The sequence below is a fragment of the Homalodisca vitripennis genome, chromosome 1, assembly GCF_021130785.1.
Source record: "Homalodisca vitripennis isolate AUS2020 chromosome 1, UT_GWSS_2.1, whole genome shotgun sequence".
Lineage (NCBI taxonomy): Eukaryota > Metazoa > Arthropoda > Insecta > Hemiptera > Cicadellidae > Homalodisca > Homalodisca vitripennis.
Genome location: NC_060207.1, coordinates 171,362,218 through 171,389,209, shown reverse-complemented (window position 1 = coordinate 171,389,209; position 26,992 = coordinate 171,362,218). Strand labels below are relative to the sequence as shown.

Below are 26,992 nucleotides of genomic sequence, written 5' to 3'. Positions count from 1 at the left end.
ATCAATCAAGAATGTTGGAAAAAATAAAATAGTTTGCATATTATGAAGGATAAGTCATAATCAAATCAAACAGATTATCAAAAACTGTTAAATTCAATAATTACTTTTGTGTTATTAAAATTAAATTAGGCTATTGCCACTTAGACCTATACAAATGTAATGAACGTAAATAAAAGTTATTTGACAGGTATTTGGTCTTCCGATCATATGTTAGTTTGGTTATTTAAACACATATGTGAAAGAAACGGCCAAATACAAAATAATTGAATCGTAAATAGTAAGAGCTCTGTGGTGTAATGGTAGCACATTCACCCGGCATTAATATATGTATTTAATGTTAAAAAGGGCAACATTTCATGAACTTACAGTCTGTATTCAAGAATAACCAATAGTTACATTATATTAAGAATGTATTGTTTGTGATGAATTTGACTTCATTATAGCATAACAAGTATACTTTTGAATTAAATAAGTATCCTATCAATGGTTTTAACTGATTGAAAGTTATTATTTTAAGTTTTGATAATTTAAATTACTTATTAACATTTATTGTTACTTTTATTTTTTTAGTACTTTTAAAATAAATTTCCTAATTTAGTCAAAATTAGATCTTCTGTGCTGTTATTGATCTTCAAACCCTTTCCTACGAATTCATTTAAAATATATGGAAATATAAATTAAAAAGTCCAATAGAAAACAGTTTCATAACAATTAGGTATTATACATTTTGTACGTGTTGTGTCTACATGGTGTATAAATTGTACAGTAAATATAAATTAGGATTAAAGGGAATGGAATGTGCAGGGACAGGCAAGTTCGCCAAGAGCGCAGGGATACCAAGATGCGTACTTGGGCACGCCAACAAATAGACAGATGGACTGTACTTTGACCTTAAAATCAATGAGGTTATTCTTTGGACTAAGAAGAACGTATGCATTAAGTTTCCAGTCTCTAGGACCTTTATATCAAGAGTTATCACAAAAACATTCAGAGAACCAGACGGACTGTCCTTTGAACTTTTGAACCCCAAAATCTATCATCTTCGTCTTTCTTGGGCCAAAGGGAAAGGCCCTGTACCAGGTGTTCTATTATGCGATCTTTCTTTCAAGATTTAAAAGTTGTTGCATAAACAGACGGATGGACAGACGGACAACGACATGATTACAAGAAGCTCTGTCGAGTCCTCAATAAATTAGAAAAGAATACGCTGTTGTAATTTAAAGAGATAATAGCTAGTCACATTGTTGTTAAATCGCGAGCTAAAACTTGTTATTTCACTGAGGGAATTTTACTTTTCCGCGTGGATGCACTGTGTCGCAAGGTTAAATTTGGCTCACCGGCCTTTGCAGCTTCCTCATTGGTCATTATTGATAATATACAGGTTGTTGTTGAACTGCGACGCTGCCGGTTCATACAGTAAGTGCCTTCTCAATCTATTATAGAACTATTATGTATTTATTGTTGATTTTAAGTAGTTAATTTCGTTGTTGATTGATGTCAACGTTGAAACTTAAAACAGACAGCTATATTTCCATTAGGTTCCTTTACTTAGACTAATAGACCATTATAAGCAATCAGTCTGATAGTGAACCAAATACCGGTAAGTTAATATTATATAGATTGTTATTGGTAAATATAAGTTTCAGCAATCATAAATTGATTTCATGGCTGCATTTCCATATTTGGTAACTAAAGCGATAGAATTATAATATTGAACGAGATTGCATCATATGTCATAAACTTTGTTCACATTCTTTTAAAAGTGAAATAAGTTACAACTATGGAATATAATAACAGAATTAATTATTCTTATATTTATAGGCTAGAGATATTTTTAAAAGCACCAATACTACATTTTTATGCATTGTCACCAAAAGTAGCAAAATGTAATGTAAGCATGACAAAAATGTTAGTATCAAAGATAAGAACTAAGAGCGATGTGGACGTAAAGAATCATGAAAACGCCATTTCGCTTAAAACAGTGATAGGCTAATATAAAAAAAAGGTAGAAGTACGCCACACTGTGTTGCGTGACAGAATTTATTGAGATTGCATGCAAAATGTTATAGTTTATTTGTTTCTTGAGATGCCCTGTGGACAGACAGAAAAGTAGTGTTATATTCCCCTGATAGGCAAAAAACAAATTGTGTTAGCCTACTGAGTTAATAGACTTTGATGACAGTCCGCCCAATCCCATGGATGGATATTCACCATCATAGAATATGTAGAAGTGAAGTTTCACGCAAAATTTAAAATCTGTAATCTTTTTCGATATATCTTGCAGATAGCTAGGCTACAGTCGCATGTTAAAATATATGACTGTACTCAGTTTGTTTGTAAATTTATTTAATCTGTGACTTTTCCGTTGCTATCATGGTTACCCTCAATACCAATTATAAAATTATTACTAATGCTCAACTAACCCCCATTAACTTAAGTTACACCAATGAACTCGGATGTTGCCTGGATATAGAAGTAAAGCTTCAGGCAAAATTTCAAGTCTATGGGTCGTTCTTGAGATATCACCTAGAGAGACAGATAGACAGAAGTTACAATTTTCTGCCCATTGAGTGGCAGGATTAACTAACGCTCAGCCAATTGTTTAGCAAACCCAGCCAAATATTTCAAAAGAATGGAAGTTACCTGGTGTGGAACCATTTCTTTTGTAATTCCTTAAAACCGCGAGAAATTTTTCACCCAAAACAGTAGAAAATTTAAATCTATTCAATTATATCATGTTTTTTTAGGTAACTGTAACTTATTAGTTGAACAGACTGATGATAATGCCCCCCTCACTGATAGTGTAGATTGCTGCAGCACTTTCTGTGCTACCCCACGCTTATGGCAACAAATAAGAAACTTCTTTGGAGGTAGTACCTATCAGTAAAATATCAAAATTCTAGATGGTTTCATCACATATAATATTAAGAGCTAAAAAAAAATACAAACTCACATAACTATTATGTTTTAAATTACATTGTAACACTCCTATTATGCAGTATTCAAATACATAAAATAATGCCATTAATTTAATTATAATAAAATTTAATTTTTTTGTTTATTTCCAATTTTTCATTGGATTTTATTTAACATTCTACACGTTTAACAACAAATATATCTCAATATAAAAATCATCGTGGGTGAAAAGTAAATTGTATATGATTACCAATGCCTCAGGATTTTTTTTAAATTTTAGGCCTCCAAACCTTTCTTTATAAATTATTAATTCAAATTTTATGGTGTACTCCATCGCTGAGGTCCATCACAATTTGATCATGGGTAAGTCAACAGTATCACTCTCCGAGATTGACTCATCATCACGCACCTGGAACCAGTCATTGATGTGTGTCTGGAATTTCCATTGCACACTAAAAAATGTTAATATAACACGCAATTGAAAAAACACTATTAACACAATGGCTAAATGTGATAGAAAACTGCACCATTTCACCATAGCTGAACCCAAGTAAATAATGATTAAGAGCAACATGCAACTTCTTGTGTAATAGTACGGACAAATTCCAGAATAAAATGGCACAAATTCCTTGTAAGGAAATATTGTGTCAGTGGCACAGTTTTTAACCCTCGAACTGGTGGTGTCGCCCTTGTACTTACACCCTCTTTCTTAGCCGTTTGTAAGAATAACATTAAATTGTTATATATCTCTCAAAATTCTTCAAATATACAACTCATTATAATATAATTTGTTTTAGAATATTCCAAATAATAATAAATTATATTCATTAATTTTTTTTTTTTCAAAAAAGATTTGTCTTTAAATGTGCAGGATATAACTTTGCACTATCTTATCATATAGGTATGAATGATTTATAAAAAAACCCAAAATATACAATAGGCACACAATTGTATCCTTATCCAAAATATATATATATAGTTTTAGTGGCTTTACCTGGAAAATGATTACTTTTTAGCAATTGTTGTACTTTAGCGCAAAATCCACTTAATGTATTTTCAGCCATCTGTACAATGGCTTCAATTCAACGTATATATGGCTTATTATATATCATTGTTTTCAGAATATTCCAAATATTAATAATAATAAATTACCTTCTTTAACATTTTCTTATTTTCAAAAAGCTTTCAGGGTTTATTCTTGATAAGAATTTTTTATAAGTTTGCACTAACTCATAATATATGTGTGAAAGGTTTGTATAAATTCTAAATCATACAAAAGAAACACAAATTTATATTTACTAAAAATACATATAGTTTTAGCGCTTTTACTTTTTAGGAATTTGTGTGTTTTAGCTATTTCTGAACTTTAGCGCAAAATCCACAAACATTGTATTTTCAGCATTTTTTTTGTACAATTGCTTTACAACACTGAAATTCAACCTATGTATGACTTATTATTTATCATTGTTTTCAGAAAAACTAAAGTAATAATAATACATTTATTGTTACACGTATTGTTGCTGTAGTTTTTTATTAACAAAAATTTAAACTTGAACAAGTCTAATAAGGATGCCGGTTCCAATTCAGCTAATAGTTCTCTCAAATCACTTGATTTGTTCCTAAAATTAAGTCATATTACTAATAACAAAAACAAAATATAAAATAAAAATAAATCAATTAGACACTGAAACACAACTACAGCAGACATAACTAATAAAACAGTTGGCCCGGTCAGCTGGTCACAGTCAAAACAGTTGCTCGTACAAGACGTTTCTTCTAACCATACAAAGAAAAATAAAGTTTGATTTATTGAGTGATAATATACCTCAACCTATAGCTCGATTATCCTGTTATCAATTTATATTCAGTTTTAATTCGTAAATAAAAACCGATTTCCTTATATACGGCAGTGCCAGTACACGAGCGGCCTATACAGCAGTTGCCAGTTAGAGGGTTAAATACAATATTATATCAGAAACCACTAAGGGGATAAACCTTATCATACCCATGGGCTAGTATATTGGTCCTTAGAAAGAAAACCAAAGATTTACCTATCTAACCACCTGATTGTCATGCACTTACATCAATTGCTGTACCCAAGGCCGAACATCCTATCCTATACAAAAGTCATCCGTCTTGCTGACTTGTAAAATGATCTTTACCATCTGAGACAAGATAAACCAACACAAAATAAGAAAGAAAATATTTGTTCAGTTTTAGTAGACTAGGCCTATATATTCTTTTTATAATATAATTTTTAGTTAAGTTTTTGTTATTTTTATCTGAAAAATGGTTGGCATAATTTCAGAAATGCATAATGTGTGTGTGTTTTGTTATTTACTTTTTCTCATTATTTAAATTTGATTTCATAGATAAAAACATTATTGTTAAATTTCTATTCCCTAAACTATGAATTTTTATCTATACGCAAACTTCCATGAAATAATCTTAAACTGTATGAAATATCATTTCACTTGAATGTATTGTGCTTTAAAGGCCTAGTTGTATTAAGATAGAAAAAAAACCTCGCGACTTCAGTCCATAAAAGGCTCAGGGCTCTGTTCAATACCACTCATGGTTCTTAACACATACGCTGTGGGCTACTGTCCAGTCAATAGTGTGTCCCTGGCCAAATCTGAGGGATACTGTCTGGGCAGATAACAACGCTCTTGTTATTTCATCTGTCACGTGCTGAAATCTTGCCTCAGATCTCTGAAACTTTCTATATGACGTGTGCTTTCTCTCTGTTGCTGTACCTCAGTTTGATCTGCAATTGTGGGACTACTGTCTGGATAGTATCAGTGAAACACATAGACATACAGATTCTTAAAATGTCCTTTGTAAATGAATGTGTGTTATTTTGCATGTTAGACTTATTCAAAATATATTTCTGTTTTTTTGTGTGATAAAACACACCACCAACTTTTGCGCTGTGCCGTGCTGTTACACTGGTATACACAACGTGAGAGCACTGTTCGGACAGTTACGTTACAAAGTCACCTGAGCATTTCTATTCTTTATTGATATCACAACTGATACATTACTATGTGTTATGTTGTTGTGATATATTATTCTATGATATAATTCGGAGATTGTTTTTGTTGTATCTGTATTGAGTTTATTTTCACATCAAATCTGTCCATATCATAAGTTTTATAAGGATAACAGGATTCATCTGAATGTATAATCATTATTTTGTACAAAAAATTCTAGTAATTACATCTTCTGTTATCTTCACATAAAAAATTTCAAACCGTAGGTCTTTACTTAAACTTTACTTCTTTTGTATTATTTTATTTTACAAAACTAATTAAAAATATCTCTGTATGCCCTAGCTGATCAGTAACTTGTTGCAATGATGTCTATCATGAACAGCGGGCTGGTGTTGTTTACAATAGGCATATGCCTTTCCACTGTCTATTGTGATAGGTGAGTCCATGAACTGTTTTAGTTTTAAGTTAAGGAAAAAGATCAGTAACGTTTCAGTGCAACAAAATTTCAATTATTTGAATTATGAATTTCAGTTCAATAACATTAAAAACAGGCAAATTAATTTCTAGAGTTTAGCTGTAGTATCTATTACAAATAGATTACCTTTCATAAGTCTGCTTGAGGTTTTTCTCCGTATTGTTTGAATTGTGTAGTCTTAGGTTTGTTATTTTATTTTTTTATTACAATAGATTAACATTATGTATGTAAGAGTCAAAATCTGTACATTAGTAAGCATCAAATAAGTGAGTTGCAGGACAATGACCTGCAAAACCATTCTGGTTGAGTAGTTAGGCGTACAGAATCTTCAACATTGTGTGTGAATATTTAGGAGTATAGGACTGAGTATTGTTGACAGTCCAAATCTTTCTTCGGTCTTCTCAAAAATAAGTATTGGTGTCTTAACCCTTTAGGTGCCAAATTTTAACGGTTTTGTCACCCAGTACTGTCAGGTTTATTTGCTATGCACAAAGCCACTCCTCACAGTTATGTAGCGTATTTCCCATCAACAATGATCAACTTATATATATATATATATATATATATATATATATATATATATATATACAGGGTGTATATTATGTCTGGAAACACCCAAATATATCCTTTAATAATTTAAATATAAATTTGAAAACCTCTTACAATCGTGATAGAGATTGGGCATCTACTTTTTTGGAACAATGTTTTGTTATGTCACACCAACGGGGGACGTCCTGCCGAGGGTATCGTGAATATTCTTAATGGAAGCCTATACCTTGTGATACATAATTTAAAGGTAATAGCTTACTGAATTGAATGCCACAAACCCCCATCTCAAACGAATTATTCTATCAGAAAATAGAGCATTTTTAGTAATTGAAAATTTACTGATGTTCAACAATGTAATTTTAACATGGTTCTTGCCACAAAAATGTGTTACACACTAATTTTTTAGCATTTTTTTAAATGTTCAATTAAATAAAACAAAAATTTCATTTTAGCTGGTTCTATTAGCACAAATTTGCCAGTTTTTATTACAGTACAATTATGGAAATACTTATGTTATTGATTTCTTATTACAAATAAAAAATAATGTATGCCTGTTAGAAAAGTCTTACAACAAACGTTTTACCTGCATTTGGTGTCAAAGCAATTGTTCGAACTGTGTTCCTTCTACGGTTTGACAATGAGCCAATCTTGTGTAAAATGATTCGACAGAGTTGCCTAACATTTCTTCAGTTATCAAAGCAATCTCCTCTATAATCCTGTTTCTTAGGTCTTCCAAATTATGAGGCTTTCTTCTATAAACATTGGATTTTAAATGACCCCATAGGAAATAATCGATTGGTGACAAATCCGGAGATCTTGGAGGCCATTCGATTTCTCCTCTTCGGCCAATCCATTTATGAGGAAACCTTAAATCCAAATACTCTCTTAACCTGTCTCCCATAATGGGGTGGAGCACCATCCTCCTGCTGAAACCATACATTATCAAAGTATTCCTCCTGATGCAATTTGAATAGCTGGGATTATTTCATTTTGGAGCATATTGTAGTAAAGTTCGGCATTTAAATTTCCATTGATGAAAAAGGGTCCAACAATTTTGTTACCTAAAATTCCACACCATACGTTCAGTTTTTGTGGTTGCTGTGAATGGGACTCAGTAATCCAATGTGGGTTTTCACTAGCCCAGTAACGGCAATTGTGCCTGTTAACATTGCCATTTAGGAAAAAAGTTGCCCTCATCAGAAATAGTATGTTGGTCAGAACATCTCTATTGTCATCACATTTGCGCATCACAAGTTCACAAAACTCAACTCTTCTGTCGTAATCATCCTCACTTAACTGTTGGACTAAATGAACTTTAAATGGTTTGTATTTATTAATTTTCAAAATCTTACTCACAGACATAGGGTGCATATCATGTTGCTGTGCAGCTTTTCTGAGCGATGTATGTGGGTCTTCAATAAATGTTTGCAAAACATCTAGTGCATGTTCTTCATCTGTTGCAGATTGTATCCTACCCCGACTTTGGCCGATTACGTACACTCCCTGTCATTTCAAAACGCTCAATATAGTTTTTGATATTGTTGAAACACACTTATGGGATTCCTTCTCTGGGAAAGTGTCATTAAAACAAATTTACAAACTTCCCGATAAGATCTTTGACGATCGCCATATCCTCGCATCATCAACAGAGTAATTCGTTCTCTTTCAGACAATTCCATTAAAATGCCAAATAAAAACTGAACTACTGTAATTAGATAACTTGTTGACAGCAATGCTTCAGAGACACTGATTAACTCGACAGGAATGATATGACCTTTGTCCATTTGTAATTCCCCAAGCTTAGACCTGTCTAGTGAAAGCTCCATGCTCAACAAACTGAAACCTGTAGACCAGATGATTAATAACACAATAATGTTTCTCATAGGCTAGTGACCTTTGTCTCTTTAAACCTTCCTGCTGACTGGAAAACACCAAGTACAGATTCATAAGTAATCAGAGAAAGTGACTCATAAGTTTTATTCATTGTAATAAAAACCTGGTAAATTTGTACTAATGAAACCAGCTTTAAAAATAAATTGTTTATTTTATTTTAATTGAACATTTAAAAAATGCTAACAATTAGTGTAACACATTTTGTGGCAAGAACCATGTTAAAATTACATTGTTTGAACATCAGTAAATTTTCAATACTAAAAATGCTCTATTTTCTGATAGAATAATTCCTTTGAGATGCGGTTTGTGGCATTCAATTCAGTAAGCTATTACCTTTAAAATTATGTATCACAAGGTATAGGCTTTCCATTAAGAATATTCACGATACCCTCGGCAGGACGTCCCCCGTTGGTGTGACATAACAAAACATTGTTCCAAAAAGTAGATGCCCAATCTCTATCACGATTGTAAGAGGTTTCAAATTTATATTTAAAATTATTAAAGGATATATTTGGGTGTTTCCAGACATTAATATACACCCTGTATATAGATCATATATATATATATATATATATATATATATATATATAAGTAAGTAAGTATATAATATAAGTATTTTATATATATATATATATATATAACTTATATAAATAAACCTGACAGTACTGGGTGACAAAATTTACCATTAAAAATTTGGCATCTTTATTTACTAAACTACTATCCGAATTTCCTGATTCATCATGTCAGATAGTGGTTAATATGTTGAGCCCACATCACGATCACCATCATTCTGAGAAAAGAAGCAAAGCAGCATTTTGGCACGTGTGAACATGGCATGGCAGTTAAACACAAAGTGGGATTGCCCATGTAACACGAGCATGGCAGTTCAAATCAAATCACATTTATTTCAAAATTTACAAACAAGCATAGTACACGTAATGTACATGAAATTAGTCCCACATGGCCCACAGAGTCTTGTGCGTGGTGACGAGTCTGTTTCTTGTTGCTGTGCCAAGAAGTTAATATATATTTTACTGGTTATCACCATTTATGAAACATTTTTATAGCTTTATGAAATGTAATTAATTATATGTGATTCTTGCAAATTAGACTTTATTTTATTAAAAGAGGAATAGAGTCAGATCAGTGAGGTAGGTACATAGGCTACATATCCATTTATTTTCTAATTAGACATATACATACATAATGGCTGACAGGATGTTTGTGATCATTTTCAACAATTGGAAAAAACTGTTTAAAAACCTGCTATCTGAAATATCCCTTACCGAGGTGGGATAGAATAGCAACTTAGGAAGACAACTTGGTAATGAATACAAATAATCAATATATGCTGAAACGTGCAATAGTTAGAAAACACCATTGGAATGCAGCAAGAAGCACCATCATAACAAGTGAACACATTCTAAAAACCAAGAAACATCTACATATATTAAGCATAATGAATGATCACAACTGGATCTACGTATTTTTTTATTATATAACTCTTAACAATGGCAAACGTTCAATAAAATTCTTTTTTTCTCATACTAAAACTTAGTTTCAGGTATAAGCAGGGAACAAAGTAGGTTTTTGTGTAATTATTTCAAATTCTTACCAATAAATTCTTAACCTTAAAATAATAAATATTTTCAGTGGCGCAGAGAGGCACCGTGTGGTGGTGGTCGGTGCAGGAGCATCTGGATTCTCTGCAGCAGCAGCTCTCCTGGAGAATGATGTCTCTGACATTGTCGTGCTGGAGGCTTCTTCCAGGATCGGTGGCAGGATACTTACTGTGGAGTACGGTATGTTTACACAAACATCTTCAAAACTATTTATATTCAGACTAACACTCTATTGAATCCAGCCCAGGCATCACTCCCTCTTGGGACTTTCCGCATTTTTTTAATTGTGTGCCTATTAACCTTTGTGAGGTGGCAGTCAATGGTTTTCCAACGGTATTTTTTTTTCCTTTAATTCATGATTTAATGTTTATATCTACATTTAATCTAAATATAGCATATATCAATGAAAAGACGAGATTGTGAACTTTTATTTTCATATAAAAAGCATAAATAACCTTTCTTTATTTGTCTGAGAATAGTACAAAAATATAATAATTGATAAAAGTCATGATTCTGAACATCAATAACAATAAAATTCAATAACTGCAAAAAATTCCATACGCGTTATTGTTTTTAGAAAGTTATTAGTTGTACCAATGAAAAGTACAATTTTTGAAGTACGAGGGGTATTAGAAAAATAAGGTTCCCATGATTTTTTTAAATAGACAGCTCTATATTTCTACTTAGTGTTATACATCAATTTAACACGTAAAAGTTAAGCTATTTCTCCACATAATCACCGTTTCTGTCCAAACACGTTTGTAGACGATGCTCCAACTTTTCTATCCCCATGTGTAGAATTCTGCCGCCAATCCTTTGAGTAACTTCTTCCTTGACTTCATCATTGGTACTGAAGCGTTGGCCACCCAAGTGGTCCTTTAATTTTGGGAATAAGTGATAATCACTTGGGGCTAGGTCTGGGCTGTAGGGGGGATGGGGCACAATAGTCCAGCCAAAATTTGTAAGCAGTTATTGAGTTTGACGTGAGACATGAGGTCGAGCGTTGTCATGGAGAAGCCTCACACCACTGGACAATCTTCCTCACCGGCGGTTCTGGATCGCGCGTCTCAGTTTTCTTAATGTGTCGCAATATCTGTCAGAGTTTACTGTTGTTCCTGTGAATGATGATTGGTAATTCTAAGCAATATATGGGTCAACCTCGATTTTTCTCATATTACAATATAATGTTCCAATAGTCAATTAGAAAAGGAAATGACTAGAATTTCTTGCCGGAAAGCAGTTATAGGGAGCAGGCAACCGCCAGACGGTCATATATTGCTTAGAGTTACCTATTAGTGATCAGGGGCACTGACGTGATCTGGGCTTCAAATTTGGAACTACTCGAGTTAATTTTTTTTCTAAAAGAGCAAGCAGCGCGAAGCGCTGCGCAGCGGGCAGGCACCATGCGTGATCCTTTTTTTTATTAAAAATTTCTGATAAATTGTTATTACATATTACAATATAATGTAGGTAATGTATGTAAAACAATTTTAAACACATAATTACATGCTAAAAAGCAAAGTAAACCAATATAATCCGCCCAATACAAAATTACCGTAAAAATCTGGTAAACGAATCTGTGCCATTCCTTTGACCTGAATCAATTCAGTATAGACGAAGATCACGCACGATGCTTGCCTATAAAGGCAAGAAAAGGAAAAATTAACTCGAGTAGTTCCAAATTTGAAGCCCAGATCACGTCAGTGCCCCTGATCACTAATAGGTAATTCTCGCGGTTGCCTGCTCCCTATAACTGCTTTCCAGCAAGAAATTCTAGTCATTTCCTTTTCTAATTGACTATTGGAACATTATATTGTAATATGAATTGCCTGCTCCCTATAACTGCTTTCCGGCAAGAAATTCTAGTCATTTCCTTTTCTAATTGACTATTGGAACATTATATTGTAATATGAGAAAAATCGAGGTTGACCCATATATTGCTTAGAATTACCTGATGATTCTCCAATCTTCAAGCAGTATTGTCTCAACTTTTTCAACAACTCCATCTGAAACTGAAGGCCGTCCACTTCGGTTTTCATTGTGAATTTCCATGCGGCCTTCACTGAATTCTCTACACCATTTCCGAACGTGTTGAACAGATATACAGTTTTCCCTATAAACTTTGATTAATTGACGATGAATTTCAATAGATGAAATCTGTTTTGCATTTAAAAAACGTATCACAGCACGAATTTCGCATCTGGCGGTAACAACGACAGGGAGCTACATCTTCGAAGGCAGCTATGTCGGCACTGTTGGACGTAGCGAGGTGCGAGTGGTATGGATAGAGACAGGGACAGCTGATGAGTAAGACAGTGTTGCCAGATTTCTCCCAACATATCGCATTCTGTCTCGGCGGCATAGGGAACCTTATTTTTCTAATACCCCTCGTAACTGTAATCATTTATGTGTTTTTATACAGGATATATAGTTTCCATGTAACAGATTTTTGAAATTGTCTTATTTTGGAAAATTGCCTACAAACAAAAGTTTCATCAGTCGGGAAGCCGACAAATTTTTATTTTATTTGTACATACAATATAAAACAGTTTTTAATAATGTTATTTATACTACACTAAAGTATAAGATCTGTGCTCTCATTTGGCTATCTTTGTAATAGCTTTCAGGCAGCAATCATCATGATACAGCTGTTTCCAAAGTAACAATTTTGTTGGTTACGGCATTACCTGATGCAAGAACTCCCCCGAGTCATTTTGAGTTGTTCATTGTTTCATGCCCTTGTTGAACTGTATTTTGACCTAAGATAGTTCATTTATATTAATCTAAATACAGCTCATATTTTATACAGTTGAAATGTAAAGAAGAAGTATAGTACCAAAAATGTGCTATGAGGGCTATTCGGAAAGTATATTACGTTTTGGAATTAAAAATTAACAAAGTATAGGAAAAATTTTGTATTATATCAATTTGAAAGCCACACTTAAATACTACTTTTCAACATAGTCGCCATTTAAATTTAGGCATTTATCATGTCGATGGATAAAATTCTGCCGCCTGTGTCTTCAACCAGTTTGTCACTTCTTGTTACAGCTCTGCGTCGTCGTCAAAGCGCTGCGTTGCCAGCCACTTCTTCATTGTTGGGAACAAGTGGTAGTCACTTGGTGCAAGATCCGGGCTGTATGGTGGATGTGGAAACAACTCCCACTGGAATGATTCGAGAACATTGCTGCCGACATTGTTTGCAAACATTTTCTTGATTTGTGAGGGGAACTTGTGTGTCCCCACTCCATTGACTGCAATTTGGTCTCGCAGTTAACATGTTTCATCCATGTTTCATCGCCAGTTACGATGCGATCGAGTAGTGATTCACCCTCTTTGTCGTAAGCATCCAAAATTGTTAGCGCTGTACCCATGTGCTGGTTTTTGTGGACGTCGGTCAGGATTTTCAGTACCCATCTTGCACAAAACTTGTGGAAGCCAAGCTTATCAGTGACGATTTCGTACAACAAAGTTCGTGAAATTTGAAGGAAACTAAGCGAGAGTTACGTTATAGTTAACCGTCGATTTTCTCGGACCTTTGAGTCAACTTTCTCAACAAGTTCGTCAGTCACTATGCTGGGTCTTCCACTTCGCTCTTCGTCATGAACATTTGTTCGGCCATTTTTAAACTTAATGACCCATTGTCGCACACCACCTTCAGTGATAATGTTGTTCCCATAAACTTCACACAACTTCCGATAGATTTTTATACGCTTACAGTTTTTGGCAGTCAAAAACCTAATTACTGCGTGCACCTCACAGTTGGTGGGATTTTCAATTGCGGCAGACATTTCAAACAGGCACTGTGACTAGATGCGTTGCAACACGAACTTCCCGCTAGCACGGCTGGATAGCCACTGAGCGGTGGGAAGTCCTGACACCAAGGTGGCCACGCTAGTCCTGCCCCTAGCGGCCACAGCGCAAAACGTAATCAACTTTCCGAATAGCCCTCGTATTTTCTCAGACCTGTTTAAAAATAGTCATATTTACTGAATTGTCTGTACTGCAGGAGGTGTTCCAATCGATTTAGGAGCAGAGTACTGTGACGGCATGAAAGAGAATGTTGTTTATGATTATACCAAGCCTCACGATCTCGTTGCGGTGTTCGCTCCTGGTGCAGTCTTGTATGCAAACACCTCCGGGCACATCTTTGACACCAATGAAGTCCAACCACTTGTGGACCAGGCTTACAGTATCATTTACGAGAATGACATTCGACATTTTAAGGGATCAGTTGGAGATTACTTTTTCCCCAGGTCAGTGAGATAACAATGGGTGTGACTGGGTTATCACTGAGTGAGTCAGACCTAACATCTATAGGCTCTAAAATTATGATACTGTATACTTTTAGTACTTTGACGAGTCAATAAATCTTTTCCAATGATTTATATTATTGTTTTGCATTGCGACAAAGTTTTTTGATAAAGCCTGCCAAAGAGTTCTTATGAAAGGCAATACACAAGAGATTATTTTTCATTAAGTAATTACTAATGTTAACTTACAATATATACTCATTTTAACTAACATTTTTATACACAAACCTTAACAATGTTAATCCTACTTAAATACAATATTCTACAAAAATAATATCAAATCTTAGGTTATAATTTTATTGACAGTAGCCAGTATAATTTTTTTTGTTATTGGGTATGGTATTAATATTTTCAAAAAATTTAACATTTACACATTATTTCCTGTACGATTTGTGAATTTAATATTTTTTAAATGATGTTGTTAATCTCCTTTAATCTTATTATTTTATTTGTATGAGAAGTTGTGAGATTTTTACAAATTATTTTCTCTTGTCTCAATGGAGTGAAGAAATGTAAGATAAACATTATGGACATTAAATTTTATTAATTAATTCAGGAAACTGTTAATTACCATAAGTACTATACAGTTTAGATGATCTATATTACAATCTTTGCGTTTCATCCAACTTTATGATCAGTTAAAAAATACAGATGGTTTTCCAAAGAAAATTTTAAAAAAATAACAAAACTTGTTTGGATGCTTCTGCTTAATACACAGGCTAGAAATGTAATGCAATCAGCTGATAATTTGCCTGATTTGTCTTAAAAGATGATCATTTCTAGTCCACCTTTTACATGTATTTATACAACTAGAAAATTTGTAAGGAATCTGTAACTTGCACAATAATATAACATATGACCCACATTTGCAGCTATTATGTGAGTAAACCGTACAATTATCAAGTGAAGTGATGTTCTAGTGAGATGATTGATACTTACTAATGACTAATATTTACCCAATTTTATGTAACATTCTGTGTGTTTTTGATTGAATAGCTCACAGGATTTCAATAACACTTGACTATTTTACACAAATTTATAGGAACTCCAAAGTTCAAGTTCATAGCTTTCTATGGCCCTATGTATTTTTAAAATGAAATTAGTCATATATCATGAGTCAGGTACCCATTTTCAGTTTTCATGATTAAGAGAGCCAGAGTTTAAACAAAATTACGAGTATTTTTTATTTTATGTTTTGCACTTCTAGTTCTAATTAATTATATTTCCAACGTAAAACGGAATCTGCTATTTTGTCCCGAGAGTACATATTCTAGTTTCCTAACTCATCATACCATTTCCTCGGTCCAGTCAAGGAATTTATCAGTATTTACAAATCAGTATTGTATACCTCATCAGTGAAAAATGTATGTGATGTCCTCTTGAAGATTTTCTGTAAAAAAAATTGTCATACAAATTTCTAAGGAAACCAAATTCAGTAGCTTACATGTACACATTCACATTTGGTTTACTGAGGTAAAATACAGAATTAATTGGTTAGCCTTGTTGCCACAATGTTGAAATAAGAATTGTTGTTACGTTTGTTACGCTTTCCTTCTATAAATGTCAACAAATTTAGAATAGTATTTAGACACATGATCGTGATGTTTACACATAACAGTTGATTACATTTAACAGGCTCTTTCAATTAATATTTCCCAACTTGGGACCAAGATGGGATGTTTTATCACTTTAAAGACCAGTGGGGCGTAGCCTGGAAGGATTTTTTAAATAAGAATTGGCCTATATTCATTCCAGGACCCGTAAGAATGTCCATGTAAAATTTCAGTACCATCAGTTGAAGAGTTTATGCGTGAAAACAAAACAAACAAACAAAGACACTTTCACGTTTTAATGTTATTGGGATTAAAATTAAAACTAAGTAAAATTCTCATAATAGTTTTGGCCACCAAACTTTAATATTTTTTATTGTATTGACCTAATCTTACATCGGCGATAGACATTGTACCAAACTGTTCATATTCTCTATACTAATTCGTTGTGTGTAGGTTGGCTATGAAGAAATTTCTGAACACTTAAGTTTTAAAAAATCCTGTAATTTTTTAAGCTATGTCCCAGATTTATAAGGTTTAATTATAACTTCAATATTCTTTTCAATCTGTTCTAAAGTTTGAAGTTAACCAAATAACAGGAAGTATACAGTAGGCCTACACTCTTGCTGAGCATTATTTTTATTATTTTTTTTATTGCAGATGTTTAACTGCCTAATGTTCTTTTGATTGTAAGCAATCTGCTTACCCAACCATCATGTGGTTCATCGTTGGGTCAGATATCATACAGTTTCAGAGCTGCCACAATGTCAGTAGACAACTGTCTCAACTATACAAACTGTCTCAGCCATACATACTATCCCTGCAGATTTCTCTTGCATACTACTGACACTGCTACGTTAAAGACAATCAGATAAATTACATGACATTAGCCAGACTGAAATAAAATTGTATAAAGATAATTAAATTTCTTTGAAGGAATGTAGATATTGATTATGAATTAATGTGAGTTCATTTGTACTGTTTAATTCATTGTATGTCCCAATTTACTTGTTTTATCTTGCTTAAATCTCTAAGAATGACCTTTGTTTTAAGGCTTGAGAAACTGATGAACACCAAGGATGTGGAGCCTGAAATGAGAGAGGCTCTCCAACATCTCATCCCCCAGCTTGAGGGCCTGTACAGTTCCACAGACGATCTACATCATCTCGGAGCCTGGGGATCCACTGAGGACTGGGAGAATGAGATGCACGTCTTGTTAAACTGGAAGAGTGGCGGTTTCAAAACCATTTTCGATTTCATATCAGTAAGTTTTTATCTGTTTTGATGAACTACAACCAATCAAAAATAATTGTTCATAAAAACTTAGGATTCATTGTATAATACTAGTTACATCATTACTGGAGTTATGATTTAAAATTCCAATTTCACAGAGCAATTCCAACGATTTTAAAGACAAAACTCTCTGCTCATTTCTCTGCTCTGATTAAAATATACTATTTCTAATTCCACAATACAGTATGTTTTAGAACTCTTCAATCCTTATCAGATTTTTTCTCCAAATTAAGATTTCTGCTACAACTGTAAGCAATTTTATCCTATAATTTTTTGTCAAACATTTTAAATTTTATAACTTTGACGAGAACAAATATGTTTATTTACGAATGACAAATTTACATTGCTTACTTCCGCACAATCCTAACATTGGGTTGGAGCCCTTTAAAAAATGTTGCAATGACTTCAGTGACAATCTTAGTATGCTGGGCTAACTTGTGTTTTTTGGAGTGCTGCTTGTTTTAGTAATAATTATAGTTTAGAATTTCTTCAGAACCCCTTCACTTTTTATTGTATTTTATACCATTGTATAACTCAATGAATTGTCTCAGATAGCAATGTTCTTCTGATGATACCAGTGACTTGTTTGGGAGTAGACAATGACAGAGGTTACAGACCAACTTATTGATAAGCAAATAATTGCAACAAGTTTAAACAAAATGTCAGATACGGTGATGATAAGGATGAGGAAAATGTTGAACACGCAGTAGTTATTAGTCATGTTGGAGCAATAAGTAACTAGAATGAATGGTCTTTATTAGTGGTTGGAGGATACTGTACTGGCTGAAATTCTTTTTTGAAAAGATTGCGTGTCTGTGTGACACTTAAACTGTACTGAAAACTGATGTAACAGAAACTTACAAGGTTCAACCCCAAAATTTATATTACTTTACAATTCACATATGTGCCTTTTAAATTTTTTTTAAACACATATTCTAAAAACAAGTTTTATAACAAATATTTAAGTATATTATTTAATCCATTTAACAATTTCTCAGAATAACAGTTCACTTTTACACACCTCTATAATTGAGTAATATTTAAAAAAAAAATGTACTCAACATCATTTTAATTAACTATTTGCACTGTTACTATTATTAGTGGAATACATCATTATTTAAAATTTGAAAGATTCAAAACATATCATCCCTCTATTTTGAGATCCCTCTCTGTATAGTTAAAACATAATATGATGGGTTTGGAGCCCCATTATCAATCTCTGGATACATCACTTCTAGTAGGAACAGGATAAAAACCAACTGGTGTAATAGTACTGCCCAAATACATATTGCCATTTTTTTATAAATACAGAAAAGGTATGGAAATCCATCTAATGAAATTCCAGTGGAGAGTAAAATTCTCCTGAAGAAACAAGTGACGAAAATCGAGCAACAAGGAGGAGAGGTTCACGTGGAGACTGCTGATGGTAGTACCTACCTCGCCGATCACGTGATCGTTACTCTGCCCCTGGGGGTACTCAAGGACAGAGCAGCGCAGATTTTCAACCCGCCACTGCCAGAAAGGAAAACAACTGCTATTGAAGTAAGGCTCACACATTTATTGAATTTTAATTGTATACTATATAACATCAATATAGGTTTTAAAAGAAACCATTTAATTACATACTGTGATTATATAAGATAAGTAATTCAAGCTATTGTCTCATTTTCCACTGAGTAGTAAACAAAATTTTCAATTTTAAAAGTGGCTATCTTGATTATTTTCCCGTTATTGATGTCAGCTGTACATGTCATTCATTTGGAGCAATGGTTTTATTGTGTAACAGTTTGTTTACATTGCATGTTATGATGAAATGTGAAATCTCTGATTGTGAATACATTCAAGTAACAGTGAGTTATGAAATTGTCTCACTTGTTGCAACTTGAAAATTGTTTTAAGGATAGCAAATAACTGCAATTGTACCAATAAACTTTGTAAAACCCATAAATACTGTACTTCACCACGTACAGTAAAAGGTTATTTTGTTAGTGACGATTGTTTATTAAGTTTAAACTGCAATGTTTGATACTAAATAAATAAATAAAGCGCAAAGTTAAGTCATTGATATTTTTAATTTTTAATCAGTAGTTTTATATATACAGAAATATATATATATATATATATATTGTGGAGTCCTTTACAGAATACATTATATGACCTGTTTGAAAAAGTTTGAAATATTTTATTAATGTAATATTAAATAATATAAAGAAAACTTACTAAAACTTAATTTTAGTTTTATTGAATTTAAAATAAATATTCTAGTCTTGTCTGAATTTGATCAGTTGGTGGCAATAATGAACATTATAATAAACATGTTCAAACGTAATTTTTCACTGTTACTACGGCTGCCTGAGGTCAAGTCATAAGAAAACATTTTTGGCTGCCATTGCACTTAGTGTCTATAAAAGTGTTTTGAATTTATTTAATGTTATATAAATATTAGAAGTTTAATTGGAATTCCAAGTGGACCTTGTGTTTTGTGTAGGGTTATTTTGGTATATCACAGTATCCCATAATAAATAATAATTAAATATACCGGTTTCAAAATTGTGGTGTTGATTTTAAATTCAATATAAATATCTGTGTACTACGAATATAGGCTGATTCTTAAAAATTGTATAGTTATTTTAAATAGTGTACCTCCAGACTAAAGCTAACTGAAAACTACTCATTTATAAAATGTACTATCATTATAATTGGACCATAGAACTGAATAGAAAAAACTAATGGAAAATTCGCTTAACTCTAGAACTGGCTAAAGACTTGTGGTGAGTCCTTTGCATGTGTTCTCACATTGGCAAAAGGCTCATGGTGAGAATAACATATGTTGTGCCATTATATGTTAGGTAGTCATATATAACAAATTTTTTATACAAACATTTTTAGTATTTTTTTTAAAGAGCTGAACTAGGAATTTTAATTAAATGGCAAACCTTGTATTAGTTTTGCTCATAAGAATTGTGCCTAAATTTTTATAATATAATATGAGAGAACAACATGTCCCTTGTGAATAAACCAGTATGCAATATGATGGTGTGAGTATAAAAACTATATGTTTATGAATTTGTAAAATATACCTTACACAGATGCCAAAAATGCCTTCACAGTGTAAAAGTTCACATTTTAAAGTTCTTGGGTTAAATTTAACAACAGTGACACAATCAGCCATCTTTTACTCTAGATAAACATGTGGCATTTTACAATAAAATATCTTTGTTATAAATTTATTTTGTCATTGAAATTATAATGTAATATTGACATTATAACTAATTATTGCAAATATTATTACTTTAATTATTGGTCATGAATAGTAATGGTTGATTAAAAAATCTCAAATCTGATTCAAAAATTTTAAAATCAATTACAATAATTACTAAATTAATTTTGTAATTTTAAAACTTTTCTATACTTTATAAAACAAACAGTAATCAAAGAAAACTACTTTTTAGGGAAATTGGAGAGATTCAGGAAATGGCTCTATTTTGTGAAGTCATAATCTATACCCTTTATTTTATATTTTCATTTTGTAGAGTATAAGCTTCCAAAATATATTATTTCTATTTACCTGAAAAGATATGTAAAGATACTTATAATTTTAAATTTAAAACATTTTGTAATTTAAATCATTGTAGTCCACTCAATTGTGCTCCTGAGGCAATGATAATACCTCTTCACCTAGATTACTCTATATTTTGTATACTGCGCTCTTATTCTGAAATGATGTAAAGAGTTAATTCTGAACATCTTCGTCACAGACTTTTTTTTGGATCTCTTCAGACGAACTTGACTCAGATTCCAAGATTCAGGTCTGTGACAACATCAGATTCCAGATGCTGCACTAAGAGGAAGGTCAGCTGGAACGAAACTAAACATTCAAATTCAGATATTGATTTTGAATGAAGTAACATCAAAATGAAATATTTTTCTGAGGCACTTAGATTATTATTAAGGCAGTATATTGGAATTTTATGTTATTTGAAAAATGCCTGCTGACTATTAAACAATTGTAGGATTTATTAAATTTTAACGATATTATTTACAGACTCTGGGATATGGATGTGGAACAAAAGTCTTCATGCTGTTTCCCGAAAAATGGTGGACAATTGATAACACTATGATCACACCCCTGTTCTCTGCCAAGGAGCTGAGCGACTACAGAGCAAACTCGGAGTATGTGAGTATATTGTTCATTTGTACATTATTAGCTCATTAATTTTACAATAAAAAGAATAGATTTTGCAGTCAAGGTGGGCTTAAATTGTGGGAGAAGTTATTGTTCTAATGCAACACTTTTTTATAAGTTAGACTTTCAGTTTATTTCTTGATCTATTATACTAAATATATTATGTGATGTATGCAGATACGTAGAGTGAGACATATAACTGTATTCTTGCCTTGTCTATACACAGGAGAAAGAAAAACTCAGGTGCAATGTACAGAAATGTTACAGAATATTTTTTTTTAATGCCTTATATTTGTTCTTTTAACACGTTCGCTGCTAAAAATCCCTATATAAAGTTATATGCTGAAATTTTTCAAATATATTTTTACTTACTTTTGGATGAAATATGATGGAAATATATGAAAATTACTCATAAATCACAAAAATTATCACTCTCTACCATTTTGGGAATGCGGTAACTGCGGTTACCGCTAGCTCCTTAGGACAGTCTCCCTTGCCAGCTGGTAACTCTACTTACCGCTCGCACTAGGGAACGCCTTTTTATGGCAGTGGGAATATTCAAAATTAATACATTGTAGCTAAGTAAATTTTATTTTATTCGTTTTAGGCACATATAAACAATATTTATACGTGAAATGTGAAAACCAAAATGAACGTAAAAGTTTATAAAAATGTGAAAAAGTTTATCTCTGCTAACACACTCAAATTCAGTTATTATTTACAAATATGTGGTGAGTAATTATAACAAAACATATTTAAATGTTTACTTGAAATGATACAAAAAATATTGTAGTACATAAGTTTATAAAAATGTATTCCAATCCAGTTGTGAGCACTCCATTGGTGTGAGTTGGTCTCGTAATCAGGATCCTCAACTTCCGAGTCTGTCTGGTACTCCACTTTGTCCATGTTGTCATCCTCGTCGTTTGAACTCAATACTGGGCTCTGTTGTACGCTTTGAACTTGGCTATTGTACACCACTTGGTCCTGGGGGAAGATGCATTGTGTTGCACAACCACTTACTACTATAAAAATCATTGAAAAAGTCTAATGTGAAAACGAAGTACATAAAAATGCCGGAAAAGTACCTCCCGAGGAGCGAGAAATACATCGTTGTGATAGCTCGATTGCTGGCCGCACACTGACCTCATTTCAGAACAAAAGCTCTGTGGTAACCACAGTTACCGCCCGCAGCGAACGTGTTAAATGGGAACTCTATGATGTCTTTCATCAATAGTTTATTTAAATAGGATCTCAATGAAAAACTTTGTCTACATTGATTAAACTGTGTTTCCACATAACAACAACCCTAGAAGCATTGACCTAAATAATGCTCAATAACATTTGGAATGAAAATAGTCATGGTTATGGCATGCATCCAGAGAGGGAAATATTGAGTACCTATCACCTATCAGATATGTCAAAATAACCTTGACATTAAAGCATTATTATTTGCCAAGCCTTTTGGTGACAATTTAACTTCCTGCTGATTTAACCAATGTTTTCAAATACAGATACAGTAATCTTAATTAATCAGTTGCCACTCAAGAAAGATTGTAGTAAAGCAGTTTTCCTCTTAATCCTTCAATATTCACAAGAGGTTTTGATGGCAGTGATCCAAATTTAGTTTCACAATGTGCTTGTATGTGTGAGCTTTACTCTTTAGAGATGATAAATATAGTACTTATTAAAGTAAAAAATCTATACTAAACCCTAATTCAGCTTAAAAAATAATATAGGGACCAGATCCTTTATCTGGAATTATGTGTTTTTCATGTCTTTTTATCTGCCCTTAAAGGGACATTGGTCAGCGAACACAACAGCGTTTCTCCCTGTGCTAAACCATGGCAGCATGTTGTGTGCCTGGTTCTCTGGGACCTCTGCAGAGTACGTGGAAACTCTCCCTGAGGCTGAGGTTGTAGATGGGCTCATGGAACTGCTTGATAAACTTGTGGGGAAAACCTTTAAAATCTCAAGACCTGAGAGCATTTTGAGGTTAGTAACTTTGTATTTATAGCTTATTTTTAGCATGCACAGTTCCCTTTATGAAATGATAACTTTTGGTTTTATTGGTCACAAGAATGAATTTGATGGACTCGTGAATGTGGTGTTGCAGGTCGAACTGGTGTAGTGACCCTCTCATTCGTGGTACTGTCAGCTACCGCTCTGTGGCCAGTGACAGCCTCAATATCTCCAACACTGACCTGCAACAGCCTATCTTGGACTCAACAGACAAACCTGTGAGTATAGGTTCTCATTATATTGTCTTAACTAATTCAATGTAGGTTTTTAGTACTATTTAAAAAAAGTAATTGTTTTAGTTCCCTTTTTCCATCTTATTCCTTCTATCCTAACAAAAGGAAAGGATTAGAAAAGAATAATTGGTATACATTGATGAAGCATGTATACTCTGTAAATTTTGTTGGGTTCTTACAGTTCAAAGCACATCACTGCTGAGTGATGTGTAATGATGATCTTTGCCTTTTAACAGAAAGACCATTTTTGTATACAGTGCCTTTATTCAAACTAAATAGGCATTTCAATTTGTTCTAGTGTGTTGAGCCTCGTATTTTATTTATAATTTTTATCTTGCCCTTTTCATGTTACTTTTGTAATGTTTTTCATCCATACCATAATCTTATGTGATTTTTCTTTAGCACTATATTTTGCTTGAGAGAAGCAACTTGATTTTTGTTTAGCTTATCAAAGATTGATCCAAATATTATTAGTTTTCACCAAAACCATAAACAGTTTAATTTTTTGATATTAAACATTTTTTTCAAGATGACTTTTATTCCAGTATTTGGTTCCTGGTTTTTTTAGAAGTACCTTACTTTCAAATAGCATTAAGTAGAGTTAGGACATATAAGTGTTTTTTAATAATGTTTATTTCTTACAATGTTCCTATATTATTCGTTGTTCCATTAGTATAGTAATATGCTCCTTATATATATTTTCTCTTTAAAACATATCATCGGCTAACTGGAGATGGTATTTTAATCAGTATATTGGAAATTTTCACTATCGTATACGTTAGTGTCATATATGTGGACCCTTTCTTTGAGATGTTAATGTTTGTTTTTTATGTATAATATAAAAAAAAACAATTAAATTTGTAGCTGGTAAAAATTATCAAACCTCTAACTGCAAGGGAATGTTTCAAATTTTAAAGTTATGTTTCAGTATTTAACTATTTTGTATCACCCTTTTGATATATTAACAGAAAAAATGAAAAATTAAATAAATCGTTATATTAAGGGGACACATTCACACTAAAAAGTCCAAACATGCAAGATGATACTTTAAATACCCCCGACAGAAAAATTACTCTGTCTTTTTATCAAAAAATCAATATAGTATTTACTTATACCAAGAGGAATCTATGTACCAAGTTTCAAGTCTCTATGAGCTTTCTATAAAGAGTACAGCAGATATAGACAGACAATGACATGATTAAAAAGGCTCAGTTAGTTTTGTAATTAAAACTTGTAAAGCTAGGTTATTCGATTTTTAATTATATTTAAAAAAAGGCAATTTATTAGTTTTTTACAACTTGAGTTTGACATAAAAAATTGAAGTTTCACGCTGCCTAGTGTTTATATAACCCTATACTGTTTAAGAAGTCCATGATATTTTGTGGAATATTACAAAAAATCATTCCAATTTATTATTGCCTGTTAATACCCCCTCCCAGGTGATCCTGTTTGCTGGGGAGGCTACAGATCCTCACTATCACGGCTCAGTGCAGGCAGCTATATCTGCTGGTCGCAGGGAGGCACAGAACATCATAGATTATCTAAAGAAAGATGTTCACTCACTACATCAGGAATTGTAACAATGTTTCAGCCATTTGAGCTCAACTTCTGTATATATGTTAAAACGTTGATTAGACACAAAATTTAAACTTTGTGAATTATATAAGTTTATAAACTGCCATTGGATGCAACCACAGAAATTTAGGTAGCTCCTTAGTTTTGTTTATTAGTATTTATTTTTATATACATAAACATTTTTGTGGTTTCTTCCAAAATATTTTGTAATTACGTGATGCTTATCACACCAGCTTTATAATAAAGTATTTTGTACGGTTATTGTATCCATTATTATTTTAACCCAAACTGTGAAGTATAAGTCAGAACTAATCAAGATTTGGAAAATCATTTGAACTCTGTTGAAATCTTTGAGTAAAAAGACTACTCATTTTAGTTTTGAGTTTTATCATCTTGATGTCAATTAAAAGCTTATTTAATCCTACAGCTGGCATGAAAGGAAGTTTTGTCACCAAAGGTCCATCTGATTTTGCAACAACTAATATTTATTGACAAAGTAGACATATACAGTTATTTAAATTTAGGCATTTAAGGTCATATGAATGATTTTTATTTGATATATTCTGGCAGAGTATAGTACTGATTTATTGTTCTTACTTCATACAGTATCAAACATAGTTCTCAACGGACAGCTGATGTGAACGTAATATGCATCAGCCATGTAGTTATTGTGAAACTGTACATATCCGACAGTATTTGTGGAAAAATGTATTTTATAGTGTTTTTGTGTTATTACATTGGTTTAGCTTTCATAGGTTATAATTTAAGCTGTTCATTATGGGTGAAAGCTTTAGAGTCAATCATGTGATCTTAAAGAGATCGTTTTGGATCATCTTATTTCTAATAATGACAAAGTTTATTCTGACATTGAGGTAAACCTGACAGACCATGTAGCAGACATGATATCCTAGTAAGTGTTCTCTCTCTCATAATTGTGTGAGTCAGAGAAATTGTTCTTCCACCTAGTTTGTTCTTCTTTAGCCCTGCTCAAGAACTCACGAAACTTCCCAACACGAACTGCCGCTTTTGTGCAGTATGTGATTAAAAAAAGACTTTCTTTTGCCCTGGTTGTAATTGTGAAGTTCAACTTAAGTACTACCATCTGCTCGAACACGGCAAGACCAGTTCAACAGGGAGACTGCAAATGCAGGATGGAGTCCAGTGACTCTGAATAAAAGATGAAACATTTTATCTATTATACATTTTATGTAAATAAGGTAAGATTCAAATTTAGTATTTTATTTTATTTTTGTTTTAACTATCATACTTACATTAGTAGAAACGCAGTCAAAAGGATATGTTTACCCATGAAAGATAGTTTTTTAGAAATCAGCCTATTTTCATAAAAACAAAAACTGTGCTATACAAAGCC

General features: G+C 32.7%; 1 protein-coding gene across 2 annotated transcripts; it reads left to right on the top strand.

The window, feature by feature from the left end:
- Positions 1-1,261: 1,261 nt before the first annotated feature.
- On the top strand, positions 1,262-25,881 carry LOC124352729 (spermine oxidase-like). Of its 2 annotated transcripts, none has more exons than XM_046802360.1 (10): positions 1,262-1,416; positions 6,252-6,345; positions 10,480-10,628; positions 14,458-14,704; positions 17,365-17,575; positions 18,916-19,146; positions 21,650-21,781; positions 23,589-23,785; positions 23,907-24,030; positions 25,485-25,881. In XM_046802360.1, exons 2-10 carry the CDS (start codon positions 6,272-6,274, stop codon positions 25,623-25,625), a joined length of 1,506 nt encoding a protein of 501 aa, XP_046658316.1. In that variant the 5' UTR covers positions 1,262-1,416; positions 6,252-6,271; the 3' UTR covers positions 25,626-25,881. The 2 variants fall into 2 exon arrangements, with proteins under 2 accessions (XP_046658316.1, XP_046658317.1); XM_046802361.1 differs by lacking the exon at positions 1,262-1,416 and adding an exon at positions 1,442-1,600.
- The last annotated feature ends 1,111 nt before the right edge of the window (positions 25,882-26,992 follow it).

What these genes read in the sequence shown, in the direction of transcription:
- LOC124352729 (XM_046802360.1), top strand. Translation starts at nt 6,272, where the DNA reads ATGATGTCTATCATGAACAGCGGGCTGGTGTTGTTTACAATAGGCATA. An exon ending in GGAGATTACTTTTTCCCCAG is followed by an intron (nt 14,705 to 17,364) that starts GTCAGTGAGATA and finishes CTTTGTTTTAAG; the next exon opens with GCTTGAGAAACTGATGAACA. An exon ending in AGACCTGAGAGCATTTTGAG is followed by an intron (nt 23,786 to 23,906) that starts GTTAGTAACTTT and finishes GTGGTGTTGCAG; the next exon opens with GTCGAACTGGTGTAGTGACC.